Genomic DNA, 24,000 nt, shown 5'->3' with positions numbered 1-24,000 from the left:
GAAAAAACAACATGGCCTGACAAAGTTTCTAAATATCCAGAACTAGTTGACTGAAAGAGACTTATGATCGTGTAGTTATACCTAAATGTTTATGCAAAAACAAATAAAAAGTATATATATATATATATTAGTGTTGTGAAGATGCGTAAACTTTAAGTATTTACTTCAAAAGTGCTCAATACGTAGGTAGAGCTAGTTAGTAAGTTATAAAATGTATATGGCGATTAAGCTACATTGAATATTCCGCGTTTCATCCACTCTCGGATTCTTCAGGCTTATGCGCGGAATATTCAGTGTAGCTTAATCTCCATATACATTTTATAACTTACTATATATATATATATATATATATATATATGTATGTATATATATAATTTCAAACATTGTGGATTTGCTAAGTAGTCAAACTCAAGTGAATGCGGCATTTTGGTGAAAGTTTAGTGTAGTTAACCATTCAAAAAGAGAAGGAAAAATATGCAACAAATAACTTTACTATCTACTTGTATGAGCTTCAAGTGTCACTGATTGTAAGATTCTTATCTTGGAATTTGTTATCGTCTCTCTTAATCTAACGGTAGAGTCATATTCCAAGATGGCGATCAATTTATTTGGTAGGTAGTCACTAATTTCAGGCTCAAAATATAGTAACAAACAAAAAAAAAAGGGGGTTAGTGGAATCGTAAATATTAGTCTGGGGATGGTTAGCAGTTGGATTATGGTAATCTTTTATTCATTTTTTTTTTTTTTTTTTTTGTTTTTTGGGTTTTTTGGGGGGGAAATCAGCTAACAAGAGCGAAATTCTTCTTCTTCTTTTTATTATTATTATTATTATTATTATTATTATTATTCACTCACTAGGAGTTTTCACACAGGCCAGCATCAAAGATTTCTTTTTGATAACAATATGTGGTATTCCCTGGAGTCTAAATGACAACAACTCTCCCTAGATTTCCAGTACTCGCCACCTCTTTCGATAATATTTGCAAATGAATTTGCATTGTCACAACAGCCGTTTACCATTGATTTCTCACTGGAATTTAGGTGGCAGTAAGCCTGCCCTAGGGTTAACATGTTTAGTTTAAGTGAAGATTATAGACTAGCACGAATCTCCCGAAATTTATTGATTTTGTGTCGAATTTGTTTTGAAAATTTTTTAATGTAAATTTTATATTAGTTTTTAATTTCAAATTCAGTTTTTATTTAAATATAAAAAAGTAAGTAAATTTTAATATTTCTTTAAAAAAAAAAAAAAACTAAACTTTTTACTTACGTAAACGTTTTACTTAGGGTTGCGGGACGGCACTGCTGTCAAAGGAAAAGTAAGACACCTCCTTACCTCTGCTAGTCTGTGGGGAAACCCTTAAGCATTGTCGAGAATCCACTTAGCCCTTCTATCAGGTAACGTGAGGTCATAGAAAGCAGGTGGCTGATGGAAACAATCAGGAATAATTTTGTTCATGGTTTTTTATTTCGTTGTACTGAGCAGAAGATACCTCTGGGTACAATCGTCAGGACAATCGTCCAGTATGGGCATTGCTCGGACAGAAAGAAACTGCAACTGTCTATACAACTGCAAAGAAAGCTATGGCAATACACAAACTCTTTATTCGAGAAACGGCGTGAATAGGGTTCTGAATTGAAACACCTTGCTCGGTTAGGATTACCATGATAGAAATGTGGCAGCTGATCGTCATCGAACTACTCTCAGACAACCAGAAAAAGAATAACGAGAAAGATCGTGGGTAGAAGGAGCAGAGGAAGACGGTGAGAAACATACGTTGGCAGTTTGAACACCTGTGCAGCATCAAAAATGATGAGCAACAATGAATTCATGAATCCCTTGAGAGATAGACAGATGGAGAGCCGTAACTGTCAGTGCCTGTACCCGGCATGACTTGAATGAATGAAACGTTTTACTATTTTTTGTTGTTTCATTTTACTTAAGTCAAATTTCTCAAAAATCAAAGGACCCATTCTTGGGGGTAACATTTGATCTCTATATGAGGTGCATGGATATTTGAATATTCCGTTACAATATTCTTTTATCTCTCAAATGTTGAGTTTGTAAAGAAGCTTAGAATATTAATTTTCTTATCACTTATTGACCAGTTTACAACGCTATAGTTTTTTGGGTTTTTCTTTCAAAGGACTCACCACTTATCAAGGGCTGGAAGCCACTAAAGGATAAGGGTTAATGAGTGTATGGTAGTCAATGGGATAATATCATAGTAATCGTTAGTAGTGAAAATTTGGTAAATTGGATTATTTAAAGGAACGGCTCATCAAGAACTTGTTTACGTTGGGGTTAAAGACGGCCATATGGTAGTCAGCTGGAAAGCAGGAAAATGGAAGAGAGTTCCACAGATGTGCAGTCCTAAGAAAGAAGCTTTGTCCATGGAATCTACGTTTAGGTTTAGCCACAGATAAAGAGTGGGGGAAATTATTGATCGTGATTTTAGCTAGACGAATTTTGTGAAAGTTTGGCGAGGGGGGACCATAGATTGGAGCTCAGATGAGCAGTTGCCATAAAAATGATGATAAAGCAGACTCGCGTCTCTTCTGTGGGAAAGAGGTTGCAAGGAAGAGAAAAGGACATCCCCCACTAGGCTACAAAGTCTATTTTAAACTCTGTGAAGGAAAGCTAAGTCCTTTCTAGCAGCTCCTGCCCAGATGTGGTAACAGTACTCCATCCTTGGATGTATTTGGCTCTTATACAGGTAGCGAATTGCATCAGCAGTGAGCAGTGAGATATCTACTGGAACGATAGAATGGTTCCACTATTTGTCCAGCGACCTTGGCAATGAATTGAATGTACGTGTTCCATTTCAGATCAAGAGTTAAGATCAGATCCGGAAGCTTATCAAAACATGAAGCCTCTCCAAGACGAGAGTCATTCATTTAGTAAATCTTTCTTTTGGTCTCTTAATCTTACTAGATTCCAGGACAAGAATTGATCTAGTCTGGTGGAGTATCTAGCTTAGTGTTGTTACTATAGCAACATCACTTGGAGAAGGTGCATCATTCCTTGTAAAAGCCAGTGTGGGTTAGCCATTAGCCATACCAAGGAGATCTTATTTGGGCTGCGAATACTCTGTAATTTTGAACATTTAGTCAGGATTTCATCATGAGTCGAATCATATGCTTGGTGTGGATTGCAAACTCACGTGATTTATTTTTCACCATTCCTTCTGATCCAGGACAAGTCGGTTGATGGATGCCCAACTGTTGAGAGATGCCCAATCAAAAACATTTTCTCTCCATCTTCTCCTTGTCTTTCCTCTGCCTGTTAGGATTTACTTCTCGGGAAAAGTATCCTCATGCGAGGTTGTTCTAACCCTGACCCTAACCCTAACCCCTGTACAAAGAGACCTTAGACACTCAAAGATAGTGTCTAGTAGGCATTCAAGTTCTCTCCATTAGGCTTCATCTCTTTCTATTTTTAATTTCTTATTTTGTTCAAGCTGGGAATCGGGGGCATCTCATCTGATACCAAACATACACACTATATCATACAATCCAACCGAGAGATCTTTTCAAGATTCTTACCGTTCCTCTAAGTGTTACTGTTTAAATCTCTCTTCCACTTGGTTCACCGGGTGTATTTACCAGGTAGTTTTTGAAATTCTATTTTATAAGACTGATTGCTCCTATAATTACTGGAATGATGAAGAGATCTTCCTCAGATTCCAGTTTCTTTTTATGTCATACATAAGACTTTGGTATTTCGTTATGTTTTGCCTTTCACCTCTGTCATCATTGGGTACTTGGGTACACACACACACACACACACACACACACACACACACACACACACACACACACACACACACACACATATGTGTGTGTGTGTGTGTGCTTAGGCAGCATTTTTTCGCTATGGCATATTTCATTAAATAAAATAGACGTTTTTTGTTTATTAATTCTATTTTCGTTCCTTTCCAACTTCCGAATAACAGTCTTCATTTCTGGCGGGAACTGGCTGATGTAGTCACCATATTTATCATAAGTCCGAATACTTACCAATCCTTCAGGATTCATCGTCGGGGATAAATTAATCTAACTGGTTTTGAACAATTTCAACCAATGGAAAAAAAAAAGAATAAATAATTAACCAGTGAAAAAAAAAAAGAAAAAAGAACTTTATAAATATGGTGATTTCATCAGCCAGTTCCCGCTAGAAGTGAAGATTGTTATTCGGAAGTTGCAAAGGATCGAAAATAGAATTAATAGACAAAAAACGTCTATTTTATTTAATTGGAATTCATTATTGAGATGAGTATTATTTATTAATTTATTTATTGCGGACTATTATCCTCATCTTTATTAGTTGTTGTTTCACGATGTTTCGGCCAACTATTTCTCTGGCCTTCGTCAGGTGGTAACCGCGATGGGATAGGAACTTTGAATCTCTTAACTACATTCTCAACAATAGTTGTTGCCCTCTCACCACGTTTTGAAACAGCAACTAAGAAAGATGAGGATAATAGTCCGCAATAAATAAATTAATAAATAATACTCATCTCAATAATGAATTCCAATTAAAATAATATATATACCATTTGGTACGGACCTGACTACGGAAGATCAGATAATAAATAAATGTGGATTTATAAGACCAAAAAATCCAACCTTGATCGTTCGTGACACAGTGGATAGAGACGTCAAATCTCTACGGTTCCAGGTGAGAATTGTCTGAAGATAGCGGTTTCAATCCTACCCAAAGCTGGCCAGAGGCTTACTTGGCCAAAACGTGGTGAGACAACAACAACTGTTATGGATAGCAGTAATTGCTGAGAATGAAGTTAGGAGATTCGGAGTTCCTATCCTGTCGCAGTTACCATCTGACGAAGGCCAGAGGAATAGTTGGCCGAGGGTAATAGTCCACAATAAATAAATTAAAAAACATCTATATATATATATATATATATATATATATATATATAAACTTTATATAAAAGGAAAAGAGAAAGATCAATTCCACAAAAGGAGACTTATCCGGATAATGCCAAGCTCAACAATAATTATTGGAGCTTATACAATAGGACAACAAGAGTATGAAATGAAGACACAAAACTATATAGGTAGATATAGAATGAATCATTTATTGAATAATGGAATACAGGCAAAATTTGGGGGAGTTTTTTGTGTCTTCATTTCATACTCTTGTTCTATATATATATATATATATATATATATATACGTACGTAATCATAGAATGTATCTTTAACAAAGCAAAACTTATCAAGATAAGAAAAGCGCAACACTATTAAGAGGAGCAAACAAATATATGAAATGAAAGATGAGGAATAAAAGTTACTCGTACGTATAACAGCTTTTTACCTATATAAGAAGAGAAGAAAAGGCCGGCATTATACAAATGTAGTAGTAAAAAGACAATACCAATTTTGAAAACATTCAGATTAGAAATGGAAAAATTTTCTGCAGATTAGAATTGGAGGAGAAAAAATTGTTATGGCAGGGAGGGTGATATAATAGGGATTATATATATATATATATATTATTCAGAATAATGAAATACAATAAATCTACTGGTATGCAAATCCAGTGATTATCGATCTTACAAAATATTATAATATTATTGGATGTAATATTTTATATAAGACTATCCCAGCTAAATAAAATTGCTCAATATACTAAGATAGAGCAAATAAATTTCGTTTATTACATATAGCAATCAGGTGCAAACCTTTTATAATATTTACTAATATTTTCTTCCGAGGAGATGTATAAACATCGAAGACTCATGGGTTAAGGAAATATATTTTACTAGACTGTATTCTTTGTCTTGCAGACAATAACATTTCTATATTTGAAATTTAACTTTTTCAAATCACAAATTTTAAATTCCTAAATTATGATATATATATATATATATATATATATATATGAATGAATGACGAGATGCCAAATTTCATGATGTTGACGATCTTACAATTTATTCCTTTAATTAAGTTGACAGTTACAATTCTTGACAGTATCTGTTTCCTAGAACAGATTTGGCAGATTTGGAGTTTGTTTCTCTCTTATTTAGTCTGTATGTTATGCTTTAGAAACGGGTCAGATACAATTTTTAAAGGTCAAACTGCTCTAAAAACAAAAAAGAAAAGAAAGGCTAAATTCACAAAATTTGACCTTAAGAAGGCCAATCCAGCAATCCTAGACAAGAATATAATACTGACCTCCCTTTGACGTAACCTAGTTGTTGAATATCATTATAATATATGATCATTGTTTCTTTGTTTTTGTTTTTTTTACATAGGAGTCACCACTTATCAAGGCCCAGAGGCCACTTGAGGATAAGGGTTAAAGAGTGTACAGTAGTTAATGGGACAATATCATAGTAGTTGTTAATAGTGTAAATTTGGTAAATTTGATTACTTAAGGGGACTGCTCATCAAAAACTTGTTTACATTGGACTTGAAGGTGACCATACTGTAGTCCGCTGGAAAGCAGGCAAATGGAAGTGAGTTCCACAGGTGTGCAGTTCTAAGAAAGAAGCTTTGTTCATCGAATCTATGTTTAGGTTTTGGCACAGATAAAGAGTAAGGGAAATTATTGATAATGTTTTCAGCTAGACGAATGTTGTATTCATGTGAGAAAGAAATTTTGACGTGCAGTGATTCTTCACTAAATAAAGAAGTCAGTGAAACATTACGTAAAAAAAGGGAACATTCAAAAGAAACAGGACAAAAAGAACATCATCTGCCATGATAAATTAAAGATTGTCTCTTACAATGTGATTTTATTATTTGTATTGAACTATGTAGCACAATATTACTTTCTGAGTATTTATTAGTATTTATTTATTTATTGCATTTGGGTCAGTTCTATGTTTCGAATACAATGAACACTATTTTCACAGAAATGTTAATAAACTCATATTTGTTGTGCGTTATTAGTTTTTCCATCTAGAAACTAATTTTTTGTGCTATTCAGAAAAATATCAGCTTTATCAAAACATATTTGTTGATTAAATATATTTCTCATTCTGTGGAATTTCCACGGGTCCTGCTAATTGGAAAGATTTTGTTGTTGTTAAAAAAATGTCTTACAAACCATTTGATTCTAATGTGTTTTATATAAATTATGAATTCGTATTCTTTGGATTCTTCGGACTACTGTTCTTCTCTTGAGTGTTATTTGCACAACATTTTGATTGAAGTAACTTCCAACCTTCTTCAGGTGTATTTTGTTAAACTCTAGAATCTTTCTGTCGAACTGAGCTCCAATCTATGGTCCCTCCTCTTCAAACTTTCATAAAAAACACTCGTCTAGTTGAAACCACTATCAATAATTTCCTCCATTCTTTATCTGTGTCTAAACCTAAATGTAGATTCCATGAACAAGGCTTCTTTCTTAGAACTGCACGCCTGTGAAACTCGCTTCCGTTTGCCTGCTTTCCAGCTGACTACAAAATTGTTGTCTTCAAGTCCAGTGTAAACAAGTTCTTGATGAGCCGCTCTCTTAAGTAATCCAATTTACTAAATTTCCACTACTAACGATTACTATGATATTGTTCCATTCACTACTGTACACTCATTAACCCTTATCCTCGAGTGGCTTCCGGGCCTTGTTAAGTGGTGACTCTCATGTAAGAAAAAAAAAATAACAAAATAAAAAACAAGGGCTGGAATCTGCATTGAATTTCAAACAGAACTGTTTAATCCATGGATGTATCATGCTTTCAGCCAATGCCTCCATTCAGTCTCAAGAGACAATGGATACCCTCTGTAAGGATAGCTGCATGTGTAATTGTGAGGCAAGGGTTGCGCAATCCCCAATCACACCTCTCCTGAATCAACACTGCTTGAGTTAAGTAGCAAGGAAAAGTCTAAGATGACTGGAAACAATGCCGAGATAAGCAGAGAGCACAGAGAGTATTAATACCTGGAATTCCCAAATGTTACCCATTTTAGTACTGACCAGACTCAGTGTTGCGATCAGCTAAGTATTAAGTAATTTGCAATTATACTTTGAACATCAACTGCAATGGGGATTGAACCTTCAACCTCAAGTAGATGGTAACTTAAAACTGAATTTAACTAAGTATTTTATCCACTACGCCATGTAGATAATTCTCGTATGAATTTTGGGAGCCTTAAACATATTTTGGTTTTTAGAAGTTTAGTCTTTTTTCGAATCAGGGCCGCTGCGATGAAGGTAGGCTCTCTCTACCATGCTAGAAAGCTTCTTACGCCTGAAAGTATCCTGTACCTCTATAAGGCCACCATTCGTTCATGCATGGAGTATTGTTGTCACATTTGAGCTGGTGCATCTACTACTAGTCTCTCACTCCTGAATAGGGTTCAAAAGAGAGTCGTCAACCTAATAGGTCTTGAACTGTCATAAACTTCAACCTCTGTCCCATCGACGAAATGTTGCATCTCTCTGCCTGTTCTACAAGTATTTTAATGGTGAATGCTCCAACGAACTACAAACCCTTGTACCCACTCGACATAAATACCTCCTGAAAAACCTGCCAAGCAGCAAGATCCTTAGTTGTAAAATAGTTTTCTACTCCAATAATTTCTTCCCCAGAACTGTTAGACTTTGGAATTCCATTCCGAGATTCTGCTTTCCCAACTGTACTGACATGCAGAAGTTCAAGTGTAATGTGAACAGACATCTTGCTGCTCATCTCCCTACATAGTATCTTCAACTTATGTCCCCAATAGTAGCCCTCTGCATCGAAGTGGCACTGTGCCTTGTTTGGGGTGAAAATGGGAAAAAAAAACAAACTATTTTTGTTTTCTTTACTCTCCAAATGTAAGACATAATGTTACTTGGACGTAAGGGGCTACTATTTAGGGCCATATCTACAGGGGAGATGAACGAGATATTTGTTCACATTACATTTAAACTTCTGCATGTTAGTACAGTCAGAGAAGCAGGAAGGGAATTCTAAAGTCTAGCAGTCCAAGAGAAGCTATTAGAATAGAATGGCTTCCGGCATCTACAGATCTATATAGTGATGGGGTGAGATTTTGCTGTTAGATAAGTTTGTCAGGAGTATGTACATAGAGGGGGTACAAGTTGTATGAGTTCATCAGAGAACATACCATTAAAATATGTGTAAAACAGACATAAGGATGCAACATTGTGGCAATGGGGCTGGGGGTTGGAGCTTGGCTGATAGTACAGTAGGGTGGAAACTCTTAATTGGCCTTCGGCCCAAGATCAAAGTGTAGTATGTAGTTTTTTTGGGGAGGTTTTTTCCCCCCATCGCCCTCGACACAAATGAAATTTTTATTAATATTTGTTATCTTTTTTGTATTTTTTATGTATAAATAAAAAATGTTTTAAAATGGGTTTAAGTAGGACCCCTCTCCCGACACACACATAAATACAAATTTAAAAGGGTAACCATGATAAAAGATGCTGACCGAGGCCTCTTTCTCCCCCCCCCCATGTCCCTCAACACAAATGAAATTTTATTAATATTATCTTTTTTGTATTTTTTTGATATAAATAAAAAATGTAGGAACACCCCCTCTCACCATACACGCATAAATACAAATTTAAAAGGGTAACTAGGATAAAAGATGCTGACCGAGAGAGAAAATCCTTTAAAATTTCCAACAGAGGCAAGATGGACCAACCAACCAACCTTACCATCCCCCTTCTTTTTGAGTTGGCCTTGTGCCTAAAGTTTTTGTTCATTTTCCCAATTGTATTTTTTCTTGTGAAAAAAAAAATTTAATATCTCAAAGTGTAGTATCTGTTCTTCAGATACTGCACTTCAATTTCTTGTTCTCTCCCAGTGGAAGAGAAATCCTTCACGACCGAGACAATTTTTATTTTTGTTCCTTTTCTCCAGGTTAAAAAACGACCCTGGTGTCTAACTCTGTCCCATGGGGAGGCATTGTAAATAGGAACATTATTTATTACTTCTTCTTGTGTCGGGGTGTCGGGGCGCCTGTGGAACTCTGTTCCATCTGCCTGCTTCCCTCCGGACTACAACTTGGATGTCTTCAAGTCCAATGTTAACAAATTCCTAATGAACCGCCCCCTTAATTAAACACTTCATCAAATCTCCACACTAACGTAATGTACTTGCAATAACCCTTATCCCTGAGTAGCTTCCGGGCCTTGATGAGTGGTGATCACTGTAAAAAAAAAAAAAAAAATTTTCCATGCCATAGATGAAATGGTTAGTTTTCTCCATAGGCTTCGGTCCATTGTTGGTCCGATTCCTCTGAAGACCTCCCATGATTTGAACTTGGATACATGGAATTGGTTGCCATTACTCTTCCCAATGCAGTGGCATCTGACTTGCCTGTAATCACCCATCCGTTGTCCTTAGATCATCCACATAGCTGCAGTCGAATAACGTAACTCTTAATACCATAGAACCGTTGATCTGCTAGAGATTCATTCTCCTCCGTGGCCATCTAATGTCCTGCTGCCGACGTCATCAGAGTTACCTTCTCCTAGATGCATGTCTTAACTAAAACGGGGTGCATCTCTCCCAGTGAATTAATGCGCCTCAAGATACCAACCTGGAAATTTCTTACAGACAGCACCTAGCCTTCCAAAATAGTCACCCATCTGGTACTAACCAAGCTCATGATTGCTTAACTTTGGTGATCTGGCGGAAACCAGTGTTTCAACATGACTGTCATATTTTTTATTTATTACTACTGATGACTAACATATATGCACTGATGATTCCCGAAAGGGTGAAACACTAGTGTCTGTAGGTATAATAATTATAGTGTGTGTATATATATAAATATATATATATATATATATATATATATATATAATTATTATAGTGTGTATGTATATATATATATATATATATATATAATTATTATAGTGTGTATGTATATATATATATATATATATATATAATTATTATAGTGTGTATGTATATATATATATATATATATATAATTATTATAGTGTGTATATATATATATATATATATATATATATATATATAATTATTATTATAGTGTATATAATCATTAAAGTATATATATATATATATATATATATAAAGTGAGAATGTGTGTGTGACGACACTTCTCAACCTATATACTCAATGAATTTTCGATCTACAGACTTAAAATTTGGTATGTAGATTATTCAGACATGTGGAAAACTTTTTAATTGGTTTTAATCCGAAAAAAGGGCTTCTAAAGGGTCAAAAATGAGAAATTTGTGTGTGGGGGGGGGTCTTCAGACTTTTATCTATTTATCAACTGTTTGACGAATGCACATGTACGAATGGTTCACATGATAGCTTCCTTTATGTTAAGATTAAGTAGGTTTGAAAACCCTTTTTAAAGATTGCGTTAAGCTAGCCTAATGGTTATCGTATTTGACTTACTGTCTTTAGGTTTTGGTTTTGATCTCAGCTCGAGTGGTTTTTTTTTTTTTACTTACAAGAAGTGAACTGTTTAGAAAAAACAATACTCGCATGCACATGTCTCGGTTTCTTTCCGTTTTTTTCTTAATTCATTTTTTTTTTTTTTTTTAAAGGAATTTAGCATTCCGTTTAATACCTGTGGTATTTCTGTTTGTAATAAATAAGAAATCTGCATTAATTAAAATGTAATATTTATGTGTATTTTAAGACTGGGAAACGCCGGGAAGCCTGCTTGTATATAATACAAATATGTCATCAAACATTAACAAAGTAAAACTTATCAAGATAAAAAAAAAAAAAGTAGCTCAACACTATTAAGAGGTGCAAATAAATGTATTAAATGAAAGATGGGGAATAAAAATTATATATGACTTTATTATATCATCAAAACAATAAGAAAAAGTAAAACGGAAAAAAAAGAAACCTCTTTAGGCCATGCCATTTCGAAGCTAGATGCTTCTCATCAGAAGAGGAGAAGGGCCAGAATTATATAAAGATATTTTTTTTTTCTTATTGTTCTGATGATACAATAAAGTTAGATATAACTTTTATTCCTCATCTTCATTAATTTAATATATTTGGTTGCTCCTCTTAATAGTGTTGAGCTTTTCTTATCTTGATAAGTTTTGCTTTGTTAAAGATATATTTTTTGATAACATAAGTGTACTATATATATATATATATATATATATATATATATATATATACTATCACTTATTAACCTTCATCTCAAAAGTTCAGAAACAAATTATGAAATGTTTATCTGTTTATGAGTTCTCGAGTGTTAACTATTCTGTACTTTCACCTTTTAAAAAATCTTACAAATCATTTCCACATGTTAAAACTAGGCAAGTCCATTAGAGAATTTCATTCAAATGCGTTTTATATAAATTATGTGTGTGTTTTGACAAGTTCTCAAATGTTTACTATTTTGTACTTTTACTATTTTTCGTGCATAACTTAGAAAAAATTAAAACTTTGCGTTCCCTATTATTATTTTATGGAATACGAGGGGCGTTCCAAAAGTAATGCCTCCTATTTTTATTCAGCCCAAATGGAGCAGAGGAGCTTGCAAATTGCGTTATAATGATGACTGAACTTGTGCATTCATGGCCTGAAAGTTTCATCTCTCTGTTGCAGATATTGATGGTGTGAGACTCTAAGAAAGCAATGTCCTGTCATGGATGTACGTCAGAAGCAAAGCTGTGTCAGTGAATTTCTGGAAAAAGTGCACTGAGAATGGTGGTGACAATGTAGAAAAATAAATTCTGGAGAACAAAAGGTTGCTTGTTTAATTCATCTTTGACATACCGGTTCCTGTTGGATCACCAAAGTTAAGCAATGTTGGACCTGGTCAGTACTAAATGGATGACTATTTGGGACTTCCAGGTGCTGTATGTGCTCTCCGTTTATCTCGGCATTGTTTCCAGTCATCTTGTACTTCTTCTTGCCACTGGACTCAAACACTGCCGATTCAGGAGAGGTGTGGTTGGAGATTGCGCAACCCTTGCCTCACAATTACATTCGCAGCTGCCCCAACAGGGTATCATTTGTCTTTTGAGACTAAATGGAGGTATCAACTTCCGTCTTTGTAGCTTCAACTTTTTGAGTTACAAAAAATAGGAGGCTTTACTTTTGAAACGACCCTTGTACTGTAAGTTTAAATTTGAAATGTTAACTTTTTTTTATTCTCTCTTCTTCTTGAAAACTTTAATTTTATTCAGAAACTTTAGTTTTAATCCTATTTAGTTATTTAAACTAACATTTTTGTTTTATTTTATGTTGTATTCATATATATGAAACTGATCCTCTATTTTAAATTCTAAATTAATTTTGTTTTGTTTTGTTTTGTTTTTCTGTCCCCCACCCATGTTTCTCAGGGGTTTCACACGTAATCGCCTACAAAAAATAGAATCTTATCGAGGATGAAGGAATTTAGCTGACTTGAGGGGGAAAGTTAGACACACGGTTGGTTTTTAATGTGGGAAAATTGTCTCAGTCTAGAAAGATTTCTTCTTCACTGACCGAAGGCAGAAAAGATGATGTGCGGTATCAGATACTACACTTTAGGGTCTTCAACTACAAATTTATCAAAATTGTTATTTTTTATTATTACTGTTTTTTTTTTTTTTTTTTTTTTTTTTTTTAACTTTCCTGACTTCGATAAATTGTTTATGAAATTTTTTTTTTCTTAATTGGAAAAGAAAATAATAATAAACTTAATAGAAAAAAAGTTAACGATTGTTTAAATATGTGTTGGTACTTGTGAGGGATAGGTATCCAGAGAATTTCGGTAGTTACCTAGTCAGTCCCAAATATCGACGGAGAATTCTGATTCATTTCATGAAATGGTTGAAGCAGTTTACGATGTGAAAATCATCTTCTTTTTTTTCTAATTAATTATTTTTATTTTCTGAGAAAGTGTTTTCAACTTTTTTTAAGGATGGAGTCCAATTTCTCCTTCTCATGCTTTGCTTAGTGTCGTCTGCTTTTTTTTTTTTTTTTTTACATTTATTTAGCTGTTTTCAAATCGTAAACTGCTTAGTGCTTTTGCTTCGGCTATATCTCGGAATGACTCCGACTTGAGATTCTTTGTCGATACTCTGGACTGACTGGATTCGTTACAATCAAAATAATAAGGTATTATTGTAGATGAGCATCCTCCTCAACTACCTCCTTCCAAATAAATAAATAAATAAATAAATAGGATTTTACTTTTTTCAGCGATTACATGGGAACACCCAGAAAAACTTGGCGGAAAAAGAAATATTATTTTAGGATAAAGAATTGGGGTATACACTTTCACGTGTACATTTAACGAGACACCATTTCTGTGTCATTCTAGCGTTTCAAGACAGTTACCTCTATCCCATGTTTTTTTTTTTTTTTTTTTTTTTTTTGTTAAATTCTGTGCGTTTTTATTTATTTATTTTTAAGGACGAGAGGAGGCGGTTGGTAGGGATTATTTTTCACGCTAAAAAGTTAGTAAATATATATACATATATAAGAGGATTGTTACGGAATCAGTCCCGAGTATTGACGGGGGAAATCCGAATCAGCTCCGGAAATGGTCAAAGCAGCTTGTGATGAGAAAGCCACGAAATAATATTAAAAGGCAGACGACACTTAGGGTTCGGGTTAAGGTTGAAAAAAATTTAGGGGTTTGTATTACTGTACACATAGATTCGAAAAAGTTGTCAAAAAACAAATATATAACAAATAAATGTTATCAAAGGCAAAATAAGTTACTTTTCTACCAAACTAGATATAATTTTCGTGTTTTTATTCAATTTAGCATGTTTATTCAGCTCGAAAAGCATAGTGTTTACCGATGTATTGGAAAATTCAAAATGGCGCCCGACTCTCTCTTTAACACGGTAAGTTCGGGAAAAAGTGTTATAAATAATAAACTAGACAAAATACTGTTAGAAATTCGCTCAATATATGTTACCGTGACATAACTTGACATATATTCGGTAGTTTTTTTAATAGTATTTTGTCTAGTTTATTATTTATAACACTTTTTTCCAAACTTACCGTGTTAAAGAGAGAGTCGGGCGCCATTTTGAATTTTCCAATACATCGGTAAACAATGTACGTTTTTCAAGCTGAATAAACATGTTACATTGAATAAAAACACAAAAATATATCCAGTTTGGTAGAAAAGTAACTTATCTTGCCTTTGATAACATTTATTTGTTATATATTTGTTTTTTGACAACTTTTTAGAATCTATGTGTACACAGTAATACAAACCCCATAAACTGCTTCGGTGACTTCCGGGACTGACTTGGGATTCTCCGTCAATACTCGGGACTAACTAGGTAAGTATTGGGTGCATATTCGTTCAAACTGGCAAATTAAACTTTTAAATTAAAAAAAAAATAATGATGATGATAATAACAAGAATTTAATACAAAAACTTATGAGTCGTTTAAATAATAAAAGTTTAAATTTACTTTTTACTTTAAGTCTGTGTACCGTAAACAAACAAAATGAACTCTTAAAATTTATTTAAGCTCAAGTATTTAATAATAATAATAATAATAATAATAATAATAATAATAATAATAATTATTATTAATGAAAATAATAATAATTAATAAAAATAATGTGGATTTAAAATTTTAATTTAATTTGATTATATATTAGTTAATTTTTGTAACGTACTTGCCATAGTTTAATATTTTAGAATAATATTTTAATTAATTAACCTAATTAGATCTTACTTTATGTTGGCTTTTTTTTATGCAAAATGTGAAAAAATAAAATTAAAAAAAAAAAAAGAATAATGTGTGTAGTCAGTCAAGTTAATCTCCCTAAATATCTCCAGTAGTCTGATGATCGAGTTGTTTAACACGAAGGGAGTGGTTGTTTTAAATCTTGATGTCACGGGCACCCCCACATCGCGAGGATGGAGGAATCGGGGTTGTGGTTGTAGAGAGCAGGTCGGTGGTGCCCGTCACTAGTAAAAGAAGAAAACCTTTTTCTCGATATATAGTTTCTCTCTTCCTTTAACCCCCTCCCATCCCTTCCTCTCTGGATGTAGGTTTGCGTATACACACGTGTATACACAAGCAGTTGCCTCACATGCACCAAACACACACGCATCTTGACTATATATCGATTTTATTAAAACGCCTGATACAACTCTCCATTATAGCGACGACAATCTTATGCAACTCGTTTCTTTCTCTTAGTAACAAATTTCCCATCATGCCTCACGATTGGGCTTAGGCTCTTCCGTTTAATGTCCTTCCCTCCCCGTCGACAATCCTCGATCGTACACGGAATTCTCCTTTAACATTTCGATGACAAAAGATGACCAGACGTCCGTCTGGTGCATAACAACCCGCCTGATCCCCTCTAAGACCCGTTTTGACCCTCACTTCTGTTTTTAACCAATTTGCGGTCGATTTAAAACCAGCTGTCGGTGGTTGCCGGTCAACCTCTCGTAACAGCCTGGCCTCTTCTCTATATCTGGCAGTTTACTTGTTTTCTAGGGCTGCGTTTGTCGCTTTCCTATCAAAACTAAATGTTATTATGTCTATATTTTTGTGTCTGAATAAGCAAATTGGTCGGTGGGGAGACTAGTACGCTACCCAGGAGCCTTCGATTTGTGATTTCTGTTGTTTTCTTCCGGGTGTAGCTGGGGGAAAAAGGAAAAAAAAAAAAGAAAGATAGCTGAGGAGGAGCAGGAACTGGCTATGTGCAAGAACGGACTATTATGGAAGAGGAACTGGCTATAATGTTGAACGGACACAGACGACATTATTAGCTGAAATATATATATATACATCATATGTATTTCTATTTATGTATATATATATATTTTAAGTAAAAAAAGAAAAAAACCCGGTGAAATGAGTTACAGTTGTTGAGGCTTATTAACAAGAGATAAAATACAAAATAACAACAACAACAACAAAAAGACAACCCCTCTCTCTTTTACAAAAAAAATACCTATATATGTATATATTTACAAGATTTTCTGCACATTTTTCTGGAAAAAGGTAAATTTACTGAAAAATTAATTAAGTTTAATTTTATTTAAATTTACAAAAAAAAAAAAAAATAATAAAAATCCAAAAAATGTAAGTCTCTAAGAAAAATTATATATATAATTTCTTCAATCACTATTGACGCAGATAGACGTATTTTAAATATATAATTAATAATAGCGTCTTTTTGTATTAATATGAATTTAAAAAATTAAAAACAAAAATCAGATTTAAAACAAAACCCTTAAAAATACCCAGGAATCATGTCCATCCACACCCCTTTCCACTGCAAACATTTTTTAAAATTATTATTATTAAAAATTTGCTAAGTAATCCATATTTATTTTTTGTATGCAATCATTTATAATTTATATTCAATCAATTTAAAATTAATAACACCATTTAATTTTCGTATGAAAATGTTTCTTTAAAACTACTATGTCTGGTCAGGTGCTCTTGCTCTTCTTAAAACATACAAGTTTCTGTTCAATTTCTGACAAGCACCTGCACATAATTTTGTAGTGCTATTAATTGATATTAGTATATAAGTACACCATATATGTGTGCGTGTGTTGTTATTGTATATATATTGCTATATTAGTTGTTATTGCATTTTGTTTCCTATTATTATTATTATTATTATTATTGCTATCGATACAATATTGGTCTTACTAAAACTCCTACTAGCAGAGAGGCTAGCTTCTAAATCGGAAGAAATAGACATGATCAAGAGTGTCAGAGAAAAAAGAGGGCGAGGAAAGAACGAGAGAGTGTTATATGAGAGAGAGAAAGAAGGAAAAAGAACGTGGGTGAGGGGCAATAGACAGGATGAGAAAAAGAGAAGAAAAGAAGGGAGCAAGAAAGTGAGGGGAGAAGGAAACTAGGAAGAAAAAAGACAAGATAAGAGAGAGAGAGAAAGTAAGAGAGTCTGTGAAAACGAGAAACTGAAAGAGATTTGGGGAATAAGTGTTGTTCCCTTCCCCTCTTTCTTTGGAGAAGGATGTTTTTTTAAGAAAATAAGAAAAAAGAGGGGATAGAATAATTATCTATGAATAATAATAATAATAATAATAATAGGAAATATTTTTTTAAAATGTAAAAAAAAAAACAAAAAAAAAAACAAACGGAAAACGAAACGATTCCTGTTTTTTCTATCTTCCATATTATTCTCTCAGAGAGTCAGACATTTAACCTAAAAATGGCGTGTTGCCTCAGTGAAGAGGCGAAAGAACAGAAGCGAATCAACCAGGAAATTGAAAAACAACTTCGCCGGGATAAACGAGATGCAAGGAGAGAGCTTAAACTTTTACTTCTAGGTAAGTAACAAAAATATACACATATCTATCATATACATATATATCCATTTCTATACGTACCCCCTTTCTTTTTTCCCTCTCTATTTATCTCCTGCCATTTCCTATATATCCCCCCACCACCAAGAGAACATTTATCACAAATTCTTTACGTTAATCACCCGTCTTTATCAAAACCATATTTTATTTTGTATTTTAAATGTATCTACACATTTTACCTATTTTATTTAAAAAATATATTAAACCTTTCTTGATTTAAGCACCAAAAAATAATTTTTTTTTAAATTGTGCTAATGTTCAGTAATTCCCATGACATGTTTGACAATCTGTATTTTTATATATTTTTTATGTTAACATACATCAAATGTAGATGCATTGCATTTAATGTACGAACTGACATATTTTGAAAATCATTTCTCTTTAAAATACACACACATACATACACATACATATATATTACTTTAAATATAGCCAATATTTAATAATTCCATCAATTTTCATTTCATATTTCTAATTCTGGCGAACATATTTGTTTATTTATTTTAAAAAAACATTTTTTAATTATAACATTAAGTTTCTAATATTAATTTTCTTCTCGATTTGTAACCAAGTTTTTATTTTTATTTTTGCTATAAATTTAAAGAAATATCCCAAAATATATGCATACAGCCATGTTTTTTAATTAAATTTTATCAAGATTTTATTTTTACACAAAAAAAAGTACATATATGAATTCGACACTTTACGATTTTTTTAAATCTTGATACTTTGTAGATATTTTTCTTGAATATATTTGTTTCGAAATCTGTTAAAAGTAGAGATATTTATAAATAAATAAAAAATCGAGGTCAAGACATATAAGACAGGCTTTCGTTTTAAAGACGTTATATCGTCATACTCTAATTAAAAATACCCATACTTTTTTCTTTCTCTCTCTCTCTCTCTCTCTCTCTCTGCGATAATCGCACTTGCCAATCTATATTCACATAAATGGTTCTGATCTGAAAATGACGATGACAATCTATTTCATTCACTTAAAAAAAAATACATTCTCCTAATCCAAGAAATGAAATAATAAATATTATTTTGGCTAAGCAAAATGACTTCCTCCTTGTTAATCTTGAAACGAGAATTTGATGAATTCATTTAAAATTCCTTTTTAAAATAAAATGATGTATATATATATATATATATATATATATATATATATATATATATATATATATATATATATATATATATATATATAAATAAAATGTTCGCTGTCATCACGCGTTTAGACTTATTGCAAATTTCGATTTTAATTTCATTTAAGTCATAACAACCACTGCCCCTCCCCCCTTTCTAGTCACGGTCTGTGGACACAGGAATTTTTGTGTTTCTGGTTCACACACACTAATGTGTGTGTATATATATATATATATATATATATATATATATATATATATATATATGTGTGTGTGTGCAACTAAAAAGCATTAGTTTATTTCAAACGAATTAAACTGTTTCATCAGACTAACATATATAAAGTATATAAGTATATGCCACTATTACTTAGCTCTACCCATGTCTTTGGTATTAAAATTGGTACTGAAGCAAAAATATACGTAATATATCATCTTGTGTCTATGTACTTGTTGTATTGAGCACTGTTGATGTATTGGAAAATTTATTCCTACTGTTTCTTTATATAATATGTAAATATATTAGGCCAAGTAAGCTACACAGAAGTGCTGGTTTCATTTCTGAGGAAACATTTGTGTAGCTAACTTGCCATAAATATGTATTCATTTTGTGAAACTTTACTCTCGTATTAAGCACTGAAGTAAATACTTATATATATATGTGTGTGTGTGTGTGTATACACACAGTTATAGCCCTACTATATATTGAGCACTTTCGAAGTAAATACTGAACACTTGTTCAATGTTTATGTTATATTTTAACACTTATATTCTTCGATGTTGTTTTCTGTTAAAAAAAATGAAGACTTTTAAAACTGCCGATCCTTCCTATAGTGTTGTCTTTCATTTCTTTTTTTTTTTTTCTTTAAAAAAAATATTTTGTGGCGGCCATGTTGAATAATTATCTTCCCCCCTCCTCCTCCTTCTCCCTGTCACTCGTACGCTCTCCTCCTCCTTTTTTTTTTTTTTGTTGGGCTAATAATGTCAGGTGCTCGTTTCTTCTTCTTCATCATCATGCCCGTCGTGGTCGTTGTCGTAAATTATTACACGGTGACAGCGAGCGGTCAGACAGCCGGTAACGCCGCGCCTTGTTCATACAGTTGTCGGGTACCCCACTTTTATTTTTATATTACTATAGTACCACCGAACTTATACCTATAATAATCGCAGTCGATTCAGATACGGGTGTTGGCCGGCACCTCTTTGTAAAGGAGAGGGGGTGTATGATACAACTAACTGGGGCCTTCTTCCTCCTCCTCCTCCTCTTCCTCCTCAATTTGTTGTTGATGGAAGTCGCCATTTTAATGGTACCACACACATAAGCTGCGGAGACGTTCCTGTTTTACTCCGAGAATGACTTCGTCAGGCTAATTATATATAGACGAACAACTACTTATACGAGTGAAACAAACATCTGTGTAGGTTACTTGTCATAAGTATATTTATATACTACAATTAAGCTCTATTCGCTTATTGAACACTTAAATGTTGAAATAAACTATAACTAATAAATGTATAGTACATATATATGTTGTGTATATAATAAATATACATTTATATGTTGTCTGTATAACCTCCCCATGTTAAGAACGGCTTTCGAAATAAAAAAAAAACCCAACCTCGAAGTCGTTCTTAACATGGGGTGTTTATACTACGTTAGGTCAGGTCGTAAAAAATATGTTGTGTGTGTAATATATATACATATACATGTTGTGTGTATAATATACATATGTGTTGTGTGTATAATGTTTATACATATATATGTTGTTTGTATATACATATATATATATGTTGTGTATATAATATATATACATATATATATATATATGTTGTGTATATAATATATATACATATATATATGTTGTGTGTATAATATATATACATATATATATGTTGTGTGTATAATATATATACATATATATATGTTGTGTGTATAATATATATACATATATGTTGTGTGTATAATATATATACATATATATATGTTGTGTGTATAATATATATACATATATATATGTTGGGTGTATAATATATATACATATATATATGTTGGGTGTATAATATATATACATATATATATGTTGTGTGTATAATATATATACATATATATATGTTGTGTGTATAATATATATACATATATATATGTTGTGTGTATAATATATATACATATATATACGTTGTGTGTATAATATATATACATATATATACGTTTTGTGTATAATATATATACATATATATATGTTGTGTGTATAATATATATACATATATATATGTTGTGTGTATAATATATATACATATATATATGTTGTGTGTATAATATATATACATATATATATGTTGTGTGTATAATATATATACATATATATATGTTGTGTGTATAATATATATACATATATATATGTTGTGTGTATAATATATATACATATATATATGTTGTGTGTATAATATATATACATATATATATGTTGTGTGTATAATATATATACATATATATATGTTGTGTGTATAATATATATACATATATATATGTTGTGTGTATAATATATATACATATATATATGTTGTGTGTATAATATATATACATATATATATGTTGTGTGTATAATATATATACATATATATATGTTGTGTGTATAATATATATACATATATATATATGTTGTGTGTATAATATATATACATATATATATATGTTGTGTGTATAATATATATACATATATATATATGTTGTGTGTATAATATATATACATATATATATTTTGTGTGCATAATATATATACATATATATATTTTGTGTGTATAATATATATACATATATATATTTTGTGTGTATAATATATATACATATATATGTTGTGTGTATAATATATATACATATATATATGTTGTGTGTATAATATATATACATATATATATGTTGTGTGTATAATATATATACATATATATATGTTGTGTGTATAATATATATACATATATGTTGTGTGTATAATATATATACATATATGTTGTGTGTATAATATATATACATATATGTTGTGTGTATAATATATATGCATATATGTTGTGTGTATAATATATATGCATATATGTTGTGTGTATAATATATATGCATATATGTTGTGTGTATAATATATATGCATATATGTTGTGTGTATAATATATATGCATATATGTTGTGTGTATAATATATATGCATATATGTTGTGTGTATAATATATATGCATATATGTTGTGTGTATAATATATATGCATATATGTTGTGTGTATAATATATATGCATATATGTTGTGTGTATAATATATATGCATATATGTTGTGTGTATAATATATATGCATATATGTTGTGTGTATAATATATATGCATATATGTTGTGTGTATAATATATATGCATATATGTTGTGTGTATAATATATATGCATATATGTTGTGTGTATAATATATATGCATATATGTTGTGTGTATAATATATATGCATATATGTTGTGTGTATAATATATATGCATATATGTTGTGTGTATAATATATATGCATATATGTTGTGTGTATAATATATATGCATATATGTTGTGTGTATAATATATATGCATATATGTTGTGTGTATAATATATATGCATATATGTTGTGTGTATAATATATATGCATATATGTTGTGTGTATAATATATATGCATATATGTTGTGTGTATAATATATATGCATATATGTTGTGTGTATAATATATATGCATATATGTTGTGTGTATAATGTATATGCATATATGTTGTGTGTATAATGTATATGCATATATATATTTTGTGTGTATAATGTATATGCATATATATATATTTTGTGTGTATAATGTATATGCATATATATATTTTGTGTGTATAATGTATATGCATATATATATTTTGTGTGTATAATGTATATGCATATATATATTTTGTGTGTATAATGTATATGCATATATATATTTTGTGTGTATAATGTATATGCATATATATATTTTGTGTGTATAATGCATATGCATATATATATTTTGTGTGTATAATGCATATGCATATATATATTTTGTGTGTATAATGTATATGCATATATATATTTTGTGTGTATAATGTATATGCATATATATATTTTGTGTGTATAATGTATATGCATATATGTATTTTGTGTGTATAATGTATATGCATATATGTATTTTGTGTGTATAATGTATATGCATATATGTATTTTGTGTGTATAATGTATATGCATATATATATTTTGTGTGTATAATGTATATGCATATATATATTTTGTGTGTATAATGTATATGCATATATATATTTTGTGTGTATAATGTATATGCATATATATATTTTGTGTGTATAATGTATATGCATATATATATTTTGTGTGTATAATGTATATGCATATATATATTTTGTGTGTATAATGTATATGCATATATATATTTTGTGTGTATAATGTATATGCATATATATATTTTGTGTGTATAATGTATATGCATATATATATTTTGTGTGTATAATGTATATGCATATATATATTTTGTGTGTATAATGTATATGCATATATATATTTTGTGTGTATAATGTATATACATATATATATTTTGTGTGTATAA

At 31.4% G+C, this 24,000-nt stretch overlaps 1 protein-coding gene across 4 annotated transcripts in view; it reads left to right on the top strand.

The window, feature by feature from the left end:
- Positions 1-24,000, top strand: part of LOC145267071 (guanine nucleotide-binding protein G(q) subunit alpha) — a 170,383-nt gene that overhangs the window by 13,949 nt on the left and 132,434 nt on the right. For 2 of the 4 annotated variants that reach the window (XM_080123029.1, XM_080123031.1), the window contains exon 2: positions 18,072-18,212. In XM_080123029.1, coding sequence (XP_079979155.1) covers positions 18,095-18,212 — 118 coding nt within the window. In that variant the 5' untranslated portion in view covers positions 18,072-18,094. Of the gene's footprint in view, positions 1-16,351; positions 16,909-18,071; positions 18,213-24,000 lie in introns of those variants that run through there. The other 2 variants (XM_080123028.1, XM_080123030.1) reach the window with 2 other exon arrangements.

The sequence above is a fragment of the Euprymna scolopes genome, chromosome 42 (assembly GCF_053919585.1).
Source record: "Euprymna scolopes isolate OS-2025 chromosome 42, ASM5391958v1, whole genome shotgun sequence".
Classification (NCBI taxonomy): Eukaryota; Metazoa; Mollusca; class Cephalopoda; order Sepiida; family Sepiolidae; genus Euprymna; species Euprymna scolopes.
Note: the sequence above shows the minus strand (reverse complement) of the source record. Positions and strands in the feature narration are given on the sequence as shown.